The 19518-nt window shown below is 43.0% G+C and overlaps 1 protein-coding gene across 6 annotated transcripts in view; it reads left to right on the plus strand.

Annotated features, from left to right (window-relative positions):
- The window catches only part of LOC306922838 (protein phosphatase 1 regulatory subunit 12C), a 79437-nt gene extending 63760 nt beyond the window's left edge, over positions 1-15677 (plus strand). For 5 of the 6 annotated variants that reach the window (XM_079500693.1, XM_079500695.1, XM_079500698.1 and 2 more), the window contains 8 exons: positions 1220-1323; positions 3761-3820; positions 4829-4851; positions 4957-4999; positions 7566-7670; positions 8272-8322; positions 8529-8579; positions 9773-15677. In XM_079500693.1, the coding sequence (XP_079356819.1) occupies positions 1220-1323; positions 3761-3820; positions 4829-4851; positions 4957-4999; positions 7566-7670; positions 8272-8322; positions 8529-8579; positions 9773-9859 (524 nt within the window). In that variant the 3' untranslated portion in view covers positions 9860-15677. Of the gene's footprint in view, positions 1-1219; positions 1324-3760; positions 3821-4828; positions 4852-4956; positions 5000-7565; positions 7671-8271; positions 8323-8528; positions 8580-9142; positions 9189-9772 lie in introns of all 6 variants that reach the window. The other variant, XM_079500697.1, reaches the window with a different exon arrangement.
- Positions 15678-19518: the final 3841 nt, after the last annotated feature.

Raw genomic sequence — 19518 nt, forward strand, 5'->3', positions numbered from 1 at the left:
TGTGTCCGTATGAGACAGGGCTGCTTAACCCTTACAGCGCTAGCATTTATTGAAAAATTAGGACCTAATTCACGCCAGCATTATTTTCAGTCGAGCTCTTATTTTGAAAAGCCACATTTCCAGTCTACCGGAAGTAGTATTAACCTAGGGCGCTGAACGGAGCCTGGGGAGGCCTTGCTTACAATATGAATCCAAACCGGGGCACTGGAGTGCTCCACATCGTCGGCTCTGTGCCATCAAAGAAACGTTGTTTTGACCAAAATGCCATCTGGGACAAGGAATAGGAGATACAGGCGATTGAAAGAAACAGATAGAATGGACTATTATGGCGACGACGATCTAAGATGGGCGATCCAGTGCTGTGCTAACAACACAGCTAGCTAACCGGCTATCGTAAGTAGCATTATGGCTCGATCGATTGAATGCAATATAAAAGCGCAATTGCCATTAATCAACTGCAATGGCGGTAAGTGTAGTGTCAAAAAATAGGCTTCAATTGACCTAGATTTACGGCAATGGGGCTGAAAGTATTTACTGGGTTGACTATTAGTTTATAATCAAGAATGAAATCAAGTCATTTTGAGGCAGAAACAAGCTTTCAGTCTACAATATATGAAATATAACTCCCAGGAATGGCACATAATACAAAATGCAGGGGTTTCATTAGCCATATGGATACATTGAGTGGGTTATAATGTTTAAACATATTCAAATATAGGCCTAACGTTCCTTAACCTCCCAAAATGCCTGTTGTTAAGGAAAGGGCTAGGATGAATTCAAAAGCAATTGTTTAGTTATACACAACCGCATTTATTCTTAGTGCCTCAGGCGGGAATCGAACCCCAGGCTCTGATTTGCAAGCTCACTGACACAACCCACTGCGCCATCAACTGGTTAGTTGGTTACTGTATGTAGTTCCAAACTTTGGAACTACAACAAAGCAGAGCGCTATGGGCTATGTATTGGAACTACAACAAAGCAGAGCGCTATGGGCTATGTAGTTCCAAACATTGTAACTTTCTCATTGATATAGCATGAGAACTTCCTCATTCCATTCCTACAATGGGAGTCTATGCTAGTGACGTAACTCTCTATGGGTCTGGTGTGTCCACTCACTGTCCACCCTGATTATAGCTGATTGGCTGCTAAGGGAAAAGGGGGGGGGTGTCATGTCCGAGCTGATTGGCTGCTAAGTGAAAGGGGGTGTGCCCTGTGTCAGATGGCGTGGTGGGTACAGGGGAGAGCGAGACGGAGCGATGGGCGAGAGAGAGCCGAGAGAGGAGGCGAGCGCGGGCCAGGAGGAGAGGACAGCGCACTGGAGAGGTAATTATTAATTATAATGATATCAATTGAATCACTGGAGAGGTAATTATCAATTATAATGATATCAATTTAATCACTGGATAGGTACATACATTTACTTATTAATTATAATTATATCATTTTCACTCAACAAATTATTCATAACTGTAATCACCACTTAATTAATTAAACTAAATGGGTTAACACCTTAAGGGCCCGGGCCTATTTAATCCATTAATAAAAGGTGCCCATTGTTTATAGCAGGGGTTCCCAACCTTTCTATAGTCACGGACCGGCTCATGTCTGGAAAACATCTGGAAAACGTTAAACATGCGCAATTGACGCATTAGCCTACTTTACCTGGGTAACATCAACTTCTGATACATATACTTGACATGAAATGACAATCCTGTACCGTCACCGTGTAGCGCTTTGTTTCATTAGTGCGATCGTTATGAAATAGGCTGCAGCTGTTGTCCCGTGGCTGCGCACACATATGAACGGGTGAAGATCATAGGAGGAGGTGAAGAGAAAGAGTCAACTTTTCACGCTGATTTTCCAAACAGTTTCCCAGTTTCTAGGAATTACATTTTGGGCAGGCAAGATGGATCGTCGTCGCCCCCCGTCGCACAATCAGTAACACAAAAGGTTTTCAAAGAGATATACCTGCCAGACGAGTAGGAAACAAAGGCTGCCTGAAAGGCATGCATTTGCATTCCAATGGGTGATTGAGGGTCGCGCACTCTACTACGCGCAGCGGCCAATCCACTGCCTGTGTTTGTCCTTTCTTTTTTTCTCGTGGATTTTGAAAATACGACGGGAAAACTTGTGATTAACTTCTCGCGTACCAGTGGTCCGCGGACCGGTGGTTGGGAACCTCTGGTTTATAGCACCCGGACCACTTTTACAGACGGACCGGATGTTGTTGTGAATGTGTGTAGCAGCTAACAATAGCCACAACACTAAAGATGCGATCGACAACAACGGGAGGTAAGAATGAATCTATCGCGACTATAGCGACTGGACCGCGGAGGGCCGTCAAACACAGGATCTTTTTTTATAATTAGGCGGATGATTTAGATTGCGAGTTATTAACGTTTTAAGATTTTCGTTGTCGTCGGCTAAACAGGCAGGGAACATTTTCGATGACGTGTCACTGTTGTGCAACACCGAGGATTGCGCATCTAGCCTGTGGAGCGATGTGACCGGTTTTGATATCACTAATTTGACAGAGATTAATCAATATCCGTCTCGCACATGACCCTGCACTTGAACTTGACGGTGATTTACGTCATGGGCCATTAAACTGTTAACCACATGAACCCCCGCTAAGCCTGGGGGGAAATATCTATAAGCAACGCGATGTTGTGAGCTTTAGATCTGCTACTTTTGGTAAAGAATTAACCAGAATCAGCAGTCCAATATATTACTATCTAGGCCTACATAATGAGGTCTTTATGTATTTATCGCAATTCAATTAAATAATCTTATAGAGTTTTTTAAATGAATGAATATTAATAAAAACACTTAAAACAATTAATGTGTCTCACATGCATTATATTTAGCCTAAGTTTGTGATAAAATAGGTTATTCTCGCAAATATATTCTAACTGATTCCTCTCCTAACGTCATGCACTGGGTGATACAATGAATCAGAATAGTAATACTATTGCAAATTAATATACTTGTTTTATTTATAAATAAAATAAAATCAATAAAACAATTGCAAATAAATGCACTAGATCATTTGTCTCGAGATCTGTAGCTTCGAGATCCGCCAGGGAAGAGAAGAGAGAGGAAAACAAATGTTTAAAAAGTACATTTGTACGCGTTGATTTCTTTCGCTGGTTCAACTTCTGCCTCATCTGAGTTGGAGCGCATGCATGCAGAAGCAGCGCACGCGTGCAAACGTGCATAGTGACCATCGGATGGTCCCTACAATTCCTGATGCATTGTGGAATACTTCAGTCCACTACAAAGTCAAAGTCGTACGATTAGTCACAGACGTTACCGCAGTTAAATTTGTTCTCCGCATTTGACCCATCTCTTGGAACAGTGAGCCGCAGCGTGCGCCGCGCTCGGGAATCATTAGTTGATTTGACCCCCAATCCAACCCATTGATGCTGAGTGCCAAGCAGGGAGGCATTGGGTCCCATTTTTACAGTCTTTGGTATGACCCGGCCAGGGATCGAACCCCGACCTCCCAGTTTCAGGGCGGACACTCTAACCACAAGGCCACTGTCTGGTACATTAGGGTGCAAAAATGCTCAATACACATTCGGACACTAAAACAAAATGGCGGAACCCCAAAGTAGTGCACTATATGGTGGCGTAGGGAATTAATTTGAACGCAGCCCCTGTGTTGGTGACACTAGGAGGTTCTGGGCACTGTGGGTTGCCTTTATGAGCAGGGAGACGGGAAGCATTGAGACAGGTGTGTTTTCTGTCTCTCTCTCAGAGTGACGACAACGAACCCAGCGGAGAGGATGAAGTGTCTGTCAGCACCGCAGATACACAGGTGTGTGTGTGTGTGTGCGTGTGCGTGTGTGTGCGTGTGCGTGCGTGTGTGTGTGTGTGTGTGTGTGTGTGTGTGTTCTATGGAAGCATGTAGAATGCTGAAAATAGCTAATCTACAAGCTATCAATGCATCTACAAGCTCACAACTCGTCGCAACGCAACTTGTAGATCAGCTTATTGTACTGCAGATACCGTATTTTATTGTAGATATTGCTTGTGTTTTGTATTGTAGTTGTTGCTTTTAGATCAGCTCATTAGTGATCATTAGAATTTGGAGCGGTCAAGCTAGCAGTACGTGCTCAGAGGCGTCTTTTGTAACCCTGAAGGTTTCAGAAATGCCATGAAAGCAAACGTTTAACCCATTTAGGCCTGACGTCCAAATAAAAAAAATGTCTTCTAAATTCTGACAGTTTTCTGAAATACCTCATGTTTTCTATCAGATTCAGTGGTGCTCCATATTTCATGTCAAGGACCCCCAAAAATGATATGTAATTGGCCACCGACCCCCATCTGAACATATGTTATTCCAGGAACCCCTCAGAAGCAAAGATTTTAATTTTTCAAAAATAGCAGACCTACAAGCTTGTAGATCTGCTATTTTTCAATAGCTAAAGCATAACATAATGCTATAAACACCAAAAGGGGTCCCCATCATGAATGGGTTAAAGCCTCAGTCTGTGATTTCTTAAAAGGGTGGTTCTTCAAAAGGTTAGTGAAAAACAACGGCAGTCAAAAGGGGATTACGGTGAGTTAATCCCTCAGTCAAACTGTTAACGCTTCTAAAGAGAGATCAGACTTATTTATAGCGCGAGGTAGTAATGGAAAGATTTCACCTCCAGGTTTTTGGGGGGGAGGGGGGGGGGGAATGGCAGGCGGGGGCTTTTCAGAGTAAAATCTGCCTCATCTGCTTGGCATTCCTATCGCCTTTATTCTGAAAAACATTCCCCGGCAAAAAAAGTGTTAACTGTTTGTTTGTGTGTTTGTGTTTGTTTTTCTTCCCCCTGACCAGTCGGAGCGACAGTTAACCTCCAGGTAGGTTCACTCTGTTGACCTTTTGACCCCTTTTCACTGTATGACCACATTGTTGTCAGCATTGTATTGTCCATATGATTGACCTTTGACCCCTGTTGCTCTCAGGTCAGACCCGGCCGGAGGCTCGGCCAGCAGAGACTATAAGAAGGTAAGCCCTGATGGTCAGTGGTACTAGGGCATTCACTTCTAGTCATTTTTACTAGTTGACTACCTTTTTACATAATACTACCTATTATGTAGGTAGTATATGTTTTTTGAGTGGTGCAACTCCCCTCTCCCCCTGACCCCCCCCCCCCCCCCCCCCCCCCCCCCCACTCGGTGGTGCGCTATGAGCTTGTAGATCTGCTATTTTTTAATAGCTAAAGTAGGTTTCCTGCCCAAAATCGGTTAACTGAGAGTGCAAATGGAACCATTTGTACTCTCAGAGTTACAGACCAATAAGGGTCCATGCCTCAAGGACCCCTGGGGGTCCCCGGACCCCACTTTGTAAAAAGGTAATTTACTGTACTTAACTCATTCGCCGCGGCCATGCAACGTCTTGTGCAACGGAGGTAAACCGTGGACAAAAAGTGAAAAGATTTTTTTAGAATCCATTGAAATCCATCTGAAAATATGTTGTTCCAGGGACCCTCCCAGTAGCAAAGATTTGAGTTAAAAACTCGCTCTGAAAGAATATTCAATGATTTCAGGCACATTTTCACGATATTTCAAAAATAGCAGACCTACAAGTTCATAGCGCGGCACCGAGTGCCGCGCTATGAGCTTGTAGATCTGCTATTTTTCAACAGCTAAAGCATAACACAATGCTTAAAACACCAAAAGGGGTTCCCGCCCAAAATTGGTTAAGTTGACAATTAATTGTCACACAGATAATTGCGATTAACAATTTAATTGTGTTTTTTTTTGTATCTCGGATTCTTTTTCCAGGCTTCGTTTTTGGTCAAAACAAGCTTGATTCACGGCTCATAACCAAAGTGTTGATGATTGCCGTTACAAAATGGATGTTGTGGGTGAATAAAATAGTCAATCGCGGGACACGTTGCATAATCGATTTACCACTAAATTAATACTGAAATGTTATTTTAATATATTAACTTGTGAAATAAGGCGAGTAAGGTGGGTGAGTAAGTAAGTACAATTTTGAGGATTTTTTGCTCTACTACTTTACTTCTACTCCACTACATCTCAGAGGCAAATATTGTACTTTTACTCCACTAGAGTTATTGTTAAGTTGCTAGTTGCTTTGTAGATTTTGATTGTTATTACAAAAACATACTTTAACCACTTCTGGTCATCCCTATATACTTCGGCTATTTGAAAATAGCAGATCTACAAGCTCACAAATGGTATAGATCTTCTATTTTCAAAGGATTTCCATCCTGGGTTGGTAGGGGTACTCGCGGGGGCTGGGTGCGGTGTGCTGAGTCGAACATGTCAATGTGATGGCTTATGTGTCTGATTGGCTCCTGGTTTTACTGAGGTTAGGTTTAGGCATACTGTAGTTGCAAAAACGAGAACTGTAAATCACAGCGACTACTGGCCAATCACTGTACTAAGAGAAATCTATGAAAATCTGGGAACTAAATCGTTACCAAGAAATGTCTTCACCAATGTGTTTCTAAAGGTGTCTAATAACATGTACTAAAAGTTTGAAATTCAACTCCCGTGGGAAATTTGAGTTATTAGCATAATATGTGACCATACCCTTAACATCCTATATAAGGCAAAAAAGTCAAAATTTCATCATGCTTTAAGTAGCATGTGACATATGAAACTAGGGGGTTTTCATGATTCTGAATTCATTCCAAGCATTAGTTTTGCACAAAAAACACTCCTTGGGAGGAAAACGTCAATAGCCGTCATCACAAACGTGATGAGGTCAGCACATTTGGTCAAGTGGATATGGCCTAATTTAGCCCAAGGAGTGTTTTTTGTGCAAAACTAATGCTTGGAATGGATTCAGAATCATGAAAACCCCCTAGTTTCATGTCAAATGCTACTTAAAGAATGATGAATTTTTGACTTTTTTGCCTTATATAGGATTTTATGGGTATGGTCACATATTATGCTAATAACTCAATTTCCCACGGGAGTTGAATTTCAAACTTTTAGTACATGTTATTAGACACCTTTAGAAACACATTAGTGAAGAAATTTATTGGTAACGATTTAGTTCCCAGATTGGTCAAATACCTGATAAAATGCCCTTACTACTGGCCCAGAACTGCGGTGGGATCCATAATAATAACGTGTCAAAGACATTATAATGGTCAATGACTGGCTGCTACATTATATTATTATATAACTTTACATGGGTTACATCTTCTGATAGTTGTACTTGAATGTTTACATGAGATAATAATCATAATAATAATAATTCATACGTCCAAAATACAGCTTGTGACGACGCGTGCTGATAAAACGATAAACACTGTGGAAGGCCTGCGATGCGTTAAGGACACCAAGGATTCGACAGTGATGTCACTGTTTGTGTAGCTAAAAAAATTTAGCTATTTTCTTAACACTGAATCCTTCATTGTGAACTCGGTCAACTTTTCGAGACTTGCTACACGGTACCACCGGTGGTGGGGAAACGCTGATCTACAAGCTCACAGCAGCAGGACACGTTTCGGATAACTTTCGTACGTCCTCATGTGCGTGTGTGTGTGTGTGTGTGTGTGTGTGTGTGTGTGTGTGTGTGTGTGTGTGTGTAGTTGTTTGAGGACGTCTCCAGGGAGAACAACCAGCTTCATTCTCAGCTTCAAGACACTCAGAGGATCATCAGCCAGACCAGAGTGGAGCTGGAGAAAGCTGCACAGGTACGCACGCACGCGCACTCACACTCACACTGCACAGGTACACGCACATAGGTAACACCGGGGAATCGAACCCGGGCCTCCCGCGTAGAAAGCCAACATCTTAACGACTAAGCCAAAGGGATATCCCTATGACTCAGGGGATGATATTAGACTTTTGAGGCCATCAGGCTGAGGCTGTGAGCCACTCTGCTACACGCACGCACACACACACACACACACACACACACACACACACGTGTGTTTACATTCCATCATCATGACAGTGTCGCTTGCCAAACGGATGAGTTGTTGTGGTCAAGCGACACTGTAGCCTGATGGAATATAAACTGGGATACCTCTCCCTGCATTATATTTAATAAAAGCAGTGGAACGAACGTGCGCACACACACACACACAACATGTTCAAAATTGGGTATTTGTGTGGATAGAAAGACATGTAGGGGAGCCCAAAGAAATGGGAAAAGTTGAATTCCATGTTATAGGTCCTTTATTAAATGTCTGTCTGTATGTCTGTCTGTCTGCCCGCCTGTCTGTCTGTCTGTCTGTCTGTCTGTCTGTCTGTCTGTCTGTCTGTCTGTCTGTCTGTCTGTCCATCCAACAGAGACAGGAGAGGTTCAGTGATTGCTCTGCTCTGCTGGAGTTGGAGAAGAAGGTAAGAGATCTCTGTCTCCATCTCTGTGTTCGACACAGCGCGACTCAACGCCAGGCGCCGTGTCGTGAGCTTGTAGATCGGCTCGTTTAAAATGAGCGCTTGCCTCCTTTTGAGTGGTAATATTTGACAATCTGGATTGATTGATTGATTGCCCCTTGCTTCCATGTCCATGCTCTTCATCACCTCCTCACCGTTGTCTTCCTCAGGAGAGGAGGATGTTGGAACGACGTGTAGCTGAGTTGGAGGAGGAGCTAAAGGTGAGAGATTATTAGTATTGATCTCATGTCTGCCAATAAATTATTTCGCCCTTGTATGATTTGGCGATTGATTGATTGATTGATTGATTGATTGATTGATTGATTGATAGACGCATAGATAGATTCACATGAACAAGAGACATTTCATACTATAGCACAGATCCTGTTCATTGGATGCTATCCCCACCCCATTTCTCAAAGAAGTTTTAGATAGTATAATTGGAGATATTTTAAAAATTGTTAATAGTTCTATTGAGTCAGGCGTCTTTCCAGACTCTGGAAATGGCCGTGGTAAAGCCTCTTCTCAAGAAACACAACCTGGACCCCTTCTTAGAAAAAATTGTGTATCATCAATTAGATGCTACAAAAAAATAAAGTGCAGTCAGTCTGGCTTCCGGAAAGGTCATAGTACTGAAACAGCACTTGTCAAAGTAATTAATGACCTTATCTGCAGACAACAAAAACCAATATGCGAGACCATATCACCCCAGTTTTAGCCTCCTTACACTGGCTCCCGGTTGTTTTTAGAATTGTTTTTAAAGTTATTTTACTTGTTTACAAAGCTTTAAATGGCCTCGCTCCCACCTATCTCCAGGACTGCTTGCCCAGGTATGTCCCAAACCGCTCCCTTAGGTCCACCACTGCTGGCCTGCTTGAAAAGCCACAAAGAATGGCATTTAAGAAATATGGGGAAGCAGCGTTCTCCTTCCACTGGCAAACCGCATGGAATAAACTTCCAATGCACCTTAGGCTGGCACCCTCCCTAGATGTTTTTTAAAACACAGCTTAAGACCCACTTTTTTACTCTTTCATTTGGCTGAGTCCTTTGATTTTTGTTTTTGTTGACTCACTGTTTTACCTATTTCATTGTCTTTTATGCATTTTTTCATTACGCCTCTGTCCTATGCTTTCACTGATCTTGCCCTGATTGGTGTGATTTTTTTGTGATGTTTGATGTTTTTAAAAAATTTTGTACTTTGATTGTGCCTTGATTGTTATGTTGTTGATATTTTTAGTTGTATATACTTTGTACTTTATTTGTCTTGTAAAGCACTTTGCGCTGCACTCGTGTCATGAAAGGTGCTCTATAAATACAGTTTATTATTATTATTATTATCATCATTATAGAGATATGTCCATGTTGTGAAGCTGTTTTGAAGCCTCCCTCCCTCCGTCCGTCTCTCGCTATGCAGGTCCTGGGAGACTTGAGAGCCGACAACCAGCGTCTCAAAGACGAGAACGGCGCTCTGATCCGCGTGATCAGCAAACTCTCCAAGTAGCGAGAGCCCCCCCCTCCAGGAGAGACGCCGTCCTCAGGGCTGTCACAATTATTACATAATCGCATCATCGCAATTATTTGAGATAATCGCAATTATTGCGTGCATAATCGCCTAAATAAAAATGAAAAACAGAAATAGCAGATCACTTTCTGACGGGTTGTAAGCTTGTAGATCGGCTATTTAAACGCCATTTCAAAAAATAAACATTACAAGATAATTAAATACGTCAGTGATTTCTTAGTATATTTAAGTTATTTGTCATATCTGCCCCTGTGCAATTTTTTTTATTATTACGAGGCCTTAAAGGCAATCTGAAATGTATTTATTTCTTTATTTGTATTCATATGTTGTCCAATGTTCAACGCCCCAAAACACAATTAAATGGTGAACTTAAATGTGTGACTAACAGCCCCGGCCGTCTCCCCTCGCATCCCTCCAAGTAGCGAGATACATTACCAATTCAAGTTGACAATTAATTGTCACACAGAAAATTGCGATTAACAATTTAATTGTGGGGTTTTTTTACGTGCACATTGGAACGTTACAATCTGTATTTCTGTTTGCCTTTCAGGCCTTCTTATCACAAATAACAAATAACTCTTTCCAAAAAAATTACAAAATAGCGGAAACAAGCTTACAACATAGAAAAATAGTAAAAATACTTAAAATAGTTGATTTACAAGCTTGTAGATCTGACATTTTTCAACATGGAAACGATTGACGAGTATGCAAAAGATAATTGCGATTTTCTCAAATAATTGCGATTAGACGATTGATTATGCAGTAATTGTGACAGTCCTAGTCCTCCCCTCCCCTCACATCCTTCCAAGTGCCAAAGAGAGCCACAGAAAGTCACGACGACAACCGAGGCAGGACAAAACCACATCCCTCCCAGTCCCACGCCTGACTTACGTACGTCGCTGCGCGCCGCGTCTCGCCACCGAATCCTGTCGCGGTGCTTATCGACCGGCTGCGTTCGGTTCGGTGCCAGACAGCGGTGCGCAATGACGTGATACTTTAGAATGTAACGGGTCCATTCGGTTACGCTCTTTGTTTTAACAATCACATCATCGTAGGTTTATTTTTTATTTTTTTTGTCTGACAGAAATATAAAGGTATCGTCAGCAAAAAGGACAAACATGCTATTAGACTACAAATCATTTACATCTATCAGGATGAGCAGGGGACCAAGGATTGATCCTTGAGGTACACAACCGTGTCAAATTCCACAAATCTCTAGTTATATACAATTGGAGGCTTTTTACTGCCGAGAGCAGTGAAGACCTCCCACAGCACCGTGCACGACTGACCACCAGGGGGTGCACACACCAGGGGAACATTGACGTAGTGCACACACATTCCTACGCGTGCATCACTTCCTCGTTGCACATTCCGTAAAAAACAAAGAAAAACGCAGCGGCAACTCGGTGGCTCCTGTTAAGATTCCCCACGACTAGTGTTATTTTCTTTGTGGTTCACATTCACGCGAAGTTTTCACGTTTTATTTAATTTAATTTTCTTTTTTTTTTCACGAATTTGACTAATGATGATCCTCCTCGGCCTCCGTGCTTCTGACCCAGTGCTCCTCAAAGTGCGGTCCGTTTGGTTTCTTTTGGAAACAAAAACGAAAAAACTACAGAATGACATCAGACCATAACCCCACCCCCACAAGAACTACAGAATGACATCAGACGATAACCTCACCCCCACAAGAACTACAGAATGACATCAGACCATAACCCCACCCCCAAAAGAACTACAGAATGACATCAGACCATAACCCCACCCCCACAAGAAGAACTACAGAATGACATCGGACCATAACCCCACCCCCACAAGAAGAACTACAGAATGACATCAGACGATAACGCCACCCCCACAAGAACTACAGAATGACATCAGACGAAAACCCCACCCCCAAAGTTTTGTTTTGTTTTTATTTTGTATTTTTCAAATGAAGACCCAAGTCTGAACAGTGTTTCAAACTTGTTTTTGTTTTGTTTCGTTTGATCCTAAAGGAACATTTCAGCTTTTTTGTCAACATCTCCACTCACTAATGCTCACTAATGGGACTAAAATGTAATTTCCTGTCCAAACCACGCCTACCAACGGCATCATCGTTGCTTCATTTCAAACGAGATCTTTTAGGCTGTAGGTTTCCATTAGCTCCGAATAACCACCCTCCCCTCAATCGATGATGATGTCACTTGGTAGGTGGGGTTTTGGGAGAGCGTCTGTCTACAGCCCAACCAATGAGACGTGGTGAGTTCAGACGGACACGGTGCCTAGTTACAGCACATGGTATAAGGAGACGATGGAAGATAAGGCTGAAAATGGCTGGAGTGCTCCTTTACAAAAAAGCATGGGTTCTCAACACTTGGTGCGGGGACCAGAGTGAACCAGTGTGAGGGCCTTTCACAGGGTCCATTTGGTTCTATTTGTACGCTCTCAGAGTACAGACCCGGGTCCATTTGGTTCCATGTGTAAACTCTCAGATACAGACCTGTAAAGGTCCATTTGGTTCCATGTGTACACTCTTTTACAGACCCGTAAGGAAAAAATAGCAGATCCACAAGCCTGCAGTGTGTCGCGATGCAAAGGAGGTGTGAGCTTACAGATCGGGCTATTGTCAACTAAGATATTTAATTTACAGCAAAAACAAAAGTTCATTGTACCAGCCCTGAGCGACTCCAGTCAACCACGCCTATAGGGTTTATGTGGTTAAAGGGATATTTCACTTTCAAACATGTTTGGGGTCATTTTATCGTCTACTCAGGCTTTCGTGTCTCACCCCGGACACTTTGTAAGTTGCTTGGTTCAGTATTTAGATAGTTGATCATTCATTTTAGCTGCCCCGCCCCCTTCCTATACAAACCCATTGTAACTGCAAACGCCATTTTAACCATTTTAGATTTGTCACAAACACCCGCCTTTGGTTCTATCGTGATTGATACAGTCAGTCACCAGATAGATTTGATTTGATTTGATTTGATCCGGTTGTTTTCATTTCCCCTCAAAAATATATTTAAAAAAAAGTAATGTAAAAAACACTGCCCCCCTCACGCATTAGAAGGCCGATGTCAGTCACCTTCAGAACCGAGGACGGGTGTTTTCAATGAATCCATCGTGGTTAAAATGGAGGTTGACGTTACAATGGGTTTGTGTAGAAAGGGGGCGTGTCTGATCAAATTAATATCAAATATCTAAATACTGAACCGAGCAACTTACAAAGTGTCCGCGGGTGAATCACGAAAGCCTGAGTACACTTTAAAAAGACCCCAAACATGTTTGAAAGTGAAATATCCCTTTAACCACTTAAACCCTATAGGCGTGGTTGACTGGAGTCCCTCAGGGCTGGTACAATGGACTTTTGTTTTTGCTGTAAATTCAATATCTTAGTTGAAAATAGCCCGATCTGTAAGCTCACACCGCCTTTGTGCCGCGACACACTGCAAGCTTGTGGATCTGCTATGGGCAGATTGGCTGGCAACATTTGATTTTTTTTCCTTACGGGTCTGTAACTCTGAGAGTGTACTTGGAACCAAATGGACCCTTACAGGTCTGTAACTCTGAGAGTGTACACATGGATCCAAATTGACCCTTACAGGTCTGTAACTCTGAGAGCGTACAAATGGACCCTTACAGGTCTTTTTATCGTTTTTTGTGTACAGACGACCCTCGATTTTACTCACCGTAGGCGGGTGTGTTTTTTTCCGTAGGAGACAAGTTCATCTCGGGGGGTGATCCAAGAATTCCCCTTCCATTTCACTCCTGTTATAACCACGATCTTTAGCTGCGTTTTTCTCCGAATCTTTTCTCCATCTGCGCCTGGATTGGCAATTAGGCGATATTTGGACCTCAATAAAAAGTATTCAAAGCCCCGCGGTTAGCATATTAGCGCCTCTAGCAGCACCGAAGGAGCTCCAGACTGGTTCAAAGATGGCGGATGGGGATTCTGTATGAGCGTTGGCGTTTCCGTGGTGCTTCGAGTGCAGAGGGGGCGGGGCACGGAACGAAACTATGTTGTGCGCATGTGTTTAAACACATTCCCTGACAGGTATTTATTATTAATTCATTAATTTTGCCCCTGCCCCGCAATCTTTTCATTCTGAGCTTTTTGTTTTGAAAGCGAACAAATTCACAACTTTTGTAAACCGTGATCATTTAGTTATCGACCGTGAATAAAGCTTCTGGGAAAACAATCCGAGATAAATGCATTTTGCCATCTTGTTTCCGGTCCATCGCCTGTTGAGAGGCTTTCATTATGTTGCATACGAACGCTGGCCTAACTTAATCAATATAAAACATTAATTGACAGAATGAATGGCAGTAACATCTAAGGTGGGTATTGGATGCTTGCATATGTACACTCAGTTGAGGGAGGGGGGGGTCCGTAGTCTAATGCTTATCATATTGAGGGTCCCCAAAAAAGGTTGAGAACCACTGCTTTGAACGAAGGTCCCGAAGGCAGGACGGTCCATGAAGTTGATTCAGATTTTTTATTTTTTGTGTTTTTGAACCCACCTACCTCTGTCGCACCTATGCACTCCCCCTCCCCTCCCCCCCATCCCCCCGCGCACGTATGTTTGACCACAGACCACACACTCCGTGCTCTTACGCCCCATGTAGAGGTCGTGTTCGCAGAAAGCCATTTTATTTTCATTATTTTTTTGCTCTCAGTGCCTTTCCTTATTTAATTTCTACAGTACACAAAGACTCGGGTTGGGAATTCTGGTTCCTTAACGATTCCCTCTTGAATGGTCGGATTCCTTAACGGTTCCCTTTAACAATCCCCAAAGGGGGTTCCAAATGGACCCTCACAGGGTCTGAAACTCTTGAGAAGAGTGTACAAATGGACCCTTAAGTTGGTGCCATTCGTACACTCCCAAGAGTTATGGTGGTGCTTGAAATTAAAATTAAAACAAATAAAAGTTTGCGAACCCCTTTTGGTATTGTAATTGTATTTCAGACGTGACATCCACACATATGCAGCTCTGACAGTGTGGATAAAACCCAGTTTCCGGAAGCCGTTCCAAAATGTGATGGAATCCATTCCGGTTTTCCTCAGTGTTGGAACCGTAGGAAGTAGGAGATCCCAACCTTTAGTAAAGAATCCTCTTCCCAGAGCCCAGAATCCAGTTCCACGTATCTCGGTTGTCCAGTATTATTATTTTTTTGGGTGCTTCAAGTAGAAAACAGTTCAGCTTATGGAGAGGAGTGTCGCTCATCAGACACCTCCCGTCTCTGTATCGTCCATGTTTACCGTTATCAGGATGTTCGTTAGGGATGCGCCGATATATCGGCCACGTTATCGGTATCGGACGTTATTTGCCGGTATCCGTATATATTGCTATTGACAAATGAGTTGACGTTCACCGATGGCAGTTATTTGGAAGCGTACATTTTCTGTTGGCTCTATCGGTGCGTTGTTTTCTGCAGCATACTAAGCTGAAGATTTGCTACAGTTTGTTATTTTTTTCCACTGGCACAAAAGTCGGAATCATAACGAACAAATGACAAAATAAACAAATAGCGGTTATCAGCTAGCCGCGGCTAAATTGTTATTTCAAACATCAGTGTTGATATATCGCCACGAAAATCTCCCTATATCGGTGCATCCCTGCTATTTATGCGGATATTGCAGATGACGCAACAACGTTCATCAGCCGTGGACGTGTTCGAACGCCGCGCGGGCGGCGGTAAAACAACCGCTGCGTGCGAGCGGGCGCTTCTTGACGACATGATAAAAAATAAATAAATAAAACGCTTTCTGTGAACACGGCCCCTCGTGCTTTGTCGCAACGTCGTCGCTGCCGCGCGCCGGGAAAAAAAATGGCGCCAAAACGCCGTTTGTGTGCGACGTGTAGGTCGTAATGAGGCATTAATGGCCGCAGATCCAGAAGCACTTTAAAAACTTCAACTGCAAGAGTCCTCTGTTTTGGAAGGGCCCTCCCACTTAGGGGGAGGAGTTAACAGAGCCCCTCCCACTTGTAGGGGAGGAGTTAACAGAGCACCCTCCCACTTGTAGGGGAGGAGTTAATCAGCTCTACAGGGCTAAAGGTCGAAGGTCATTGTTGCACAATATAGAATTGTTGCCTATTATGCTATGCATTGTTTTTAATTATTACCATTAATATGATACAAAAAAAAAGATATTTTCATATTTTTCCTGTCCGTTTGTCAGATTGCTCACATTTTTGTAAGGGAGTGTGGTTATTGTATATTGTATGTGTATAAAAAATAATATTTAGTCTTGGAATAATAATAACGTCAAAAATGAAGTGTTTTCATCTTTTGGTCTTTTTTCACAATTGTTGGTTTTCTAATATATTAAATGAATGTCAGCACCTAAAGCCGAGAGACTGTGTCGCATTTGTGGGGAAATTACTTAAATATCCCCAAACTGTTACTTTTCTCTGTTAATTTTGAGAGCAATAGTTTTAGCCATAGTCTTGAATACATTTTAATTTGGTTTTAAGTCACATCTTAGTCATCTGAAAGGTTTTCGTTTTAGCCGACTAAATCTACAGTTGATTTTGTCGACAAAACAATATTTCGGCAGGCCTTGATTATGTTGTAATGGCTCATCTTAGACTTGGTTACATGCTGAAAATAGCAGATCTACAAGCTCACACCTGCTGTGAGCTTGTAGAGCGCCAAACATTAAATGCATTGTCCTTTTAGTTCTACTGGATCGCTTCTCCACTAGTCCCTCCCTGACATATTAGTCTAGTTTTTATTTGTTGACAAAATTGTCAATACATTTAGCTTAGTTAACAGCTTAGTTTTTTTTTTTTTTCGTTAATAAAAAAAGGTAGTCGACGAACATTTTCCATCCTAGTCGAAATAAATCAACAGTGATTTTGAGAGCAGCAGCAGTGCTGTCTCAGGGCCTCTCTCTGCCTAGCGGTGACCAGTATCCCCCCCCCCCCCCCCCCCCCCCCGGGCCAAGACAAGAGAGGGGGAATTCCCCTTTAGGGCTGCATGGGTGGATGACGATCATATTGTTTAACCAGATGTCCTGCATCATCATCATCATCCTCATCTGGCCTGTAAGACACAGGGATGCATATCTTTGGTCCGACGTCCTAACGGTCCGACACACAATATTCCGACACCCTAACCCTAACCCCAAACCACACGGAAGCCACGGGTTGAGTCTTAACCGGCCACGCATGTGTCTTAACCGGCCACACATGTGTCTTAACCGGCCACACATGTGTCTTAACCGGCCGCGCATGTGTCTTAACCGGCCACGTATGTGTCTTAACCGGCCACGCATGTGTCTTAACCGGCCACGCATGTGTCTTAACCGGCCACGCATGTGTCTTAACCGGCCACGTATGTGTCTTAACCGGCCACGTATGTCGGGAGCCGTGCATGTGTCTTAATCGGCCACGTATGTCAGACTATTGGTACGTCGGACCATCGTATGCCCCCCCGACCCGAGTGGCCATCTTGATGACATCATGGCCACGTTGATGACATCACCACCACGGTGCCACCTCGATGACATCGACCGCCACAGAATGAAGTGTTTACTGATACGGTGATGGTGCTGCTACTGTTTATTTTCTCATTAGCAATTAGCATTTTGACGGCGTGTTGTTGTTATTATTGTCTCCACCAGGCCGAAGGCATGGGGAGAGAGTATGTTTTGCACTCCGTCCGTGTGTGTGTGTGGCCGTCCGTCCGTCCGTCCGTCCTTCCGTCCGTCCGTCCGTCCGTTACCAGCTAAACTCCGACACCGTTAACCCGGTCGATGCCAAACTTTGCGCACACACTCCCTGGATGCCAACGATGAACCTCTGCCCCACATTTTCCAGAACGGCCTGTTATAGCGCCACCATGAGGCAGCTTTTCACATTTTGTACCTAAAACTGCACCGATCTGCGTGAAACGTTGCATGCACACTCCCTAGAGGCCAAGGACAAACCGTTGACCTGCATTTTCCGCATCTGCCTTTTATAGCGCCACCAGGAGGCCGACTTTTGTAAAACACATTTTTTTATATTACTCCTCCAGATTCTGTCCAAAAATCTCACAAATCGTTACACAGTATCTCTATGGTCATGTGCTCAAGTCGGATCTGTCCGATATTTCATATTCCATCCTAATTGGCTATAATTGGCTTTCACAGTTTGCAAGATTGCCCCCTTTTGAACAAAAGCCTCAAATCATGAACGCAGCATGCAATTTACGTGAAATCTTTCACACATTTTCTTACTAGGCTGAGGAATATATCCCACCCTTTTCACATTGGCCTGTTATAGCGCCACCAACAGGTTGATTTTTGCAAAACACATTTTTGGAACAAAATGCCTCAAAAACATGTTTATATTAATCCTAAACATTTTGCCAAACATCTCACACAGTCCTATCCTCCTGGTGGAGACCTGTGCCCAGAAGGGCACTTTTTCTAGTTATGTCTGTTTCTGTCACTGCTGGAGGGAGAGACATTTCCTGCCCCCTGTGTAGGTCCCCCCTCCCCCTCTCTACACAGAATGTCTTCGTGGGGAAAATAGCCAATCTATAAAGGTTGTGAGCTTGTAGATCCACTATTTTTGCAGAGCGGTCACCAAAAAAAAATAGGGGACACCCGTAAGTCCAGTATAGTATAGCCAGGATTTGAGTGTGTCCAAAAAATCTCTGTCACTACAATGTTGTCCGGACCGACTGTGCGCGCGCCGCGCGTGTGCGCTTGTGTGTGCGTGTGCGTGTGTGTGCGCGTGTGTGTCCGCGCGCGTGTGTGTGCGGACCACTGTCTTGTAGGGGGAGATGGGCTGCTGACAACCATGCAGGGCTGAGCTCCTAATAAGGTCGCTGAGCCAAGAAGCTACTCTGTAAATATAACCCTGAGAGAGGGAGGGGGGGTAGAGAGGGTGGGGGGGGGGGGGGTTACACAGAGGGAGAGAGAGAGAGTGAGGGAGAGGAGGAAGAGGAGAAAAGAGCAGTTGTAGAAGTAAACTCCGTAACAATAGGCCTACCACTAAATTAAAATGCTCTTACAAGCGGTGGATAAACTTTACTCTTTTTCTTCTTTTTTTTAAAGTAAAAGTTCGGAATTCAAAGTGTATATAAAGGCCTAATTGAGTAAAAGTATTATACCGAAATGTACTTGGAAGTACCAAAAGTAGAAAGTGCTCATCGCAGAATATGTCCCGTTTTGCACGTTATTCAAATTATTAAAAAAAATTATAATAATCTTTTGAAAATAGACTATCTACAAGCTCACAGTGTGACGCATTGTGAGCTTGTAGATCGGCTATTTTCAAATGGCCGAAATGTAATATAGGGGCTGAAGTGGTTCATGAAATGTTTTGTAAAAAATAATCCAGATCTACATAGTAACTAAAGTTTTAAAATAATTGTACTAGAGTAAAAATAAAATAAAAAGAGCAATATTTAACTCTGAGGTATAGTGGAGTATAGGTAAAAGTGTTGAAAGTTGGAAATACTCCAGTAAAAAATACCAGAAAACTACCTATAAGTATATAATAGTACTTGGAGTAAATGTACACACCACTGTTTACAAGTATGGTATGATATGATATGATATAGTACTTTATTGTCAGTTCACACTGACATTTGTCTTGCAACCCAGCAGCCAAGTATGCAGAAAACATACACACATTTGACATAACACAAAGAACAAGACA

Source organism: Electrona antarctica (genome assembly GCF_951216825.1).
Source record: "Electrona antarctica genome assembly, chromosome: 5".
Lineage (NCBI taxonomy): Eukaryota > Metazoa > Chordata > Actinopteri > Myctophiformes > Myctophidae > Electrona > Electrona antarctica.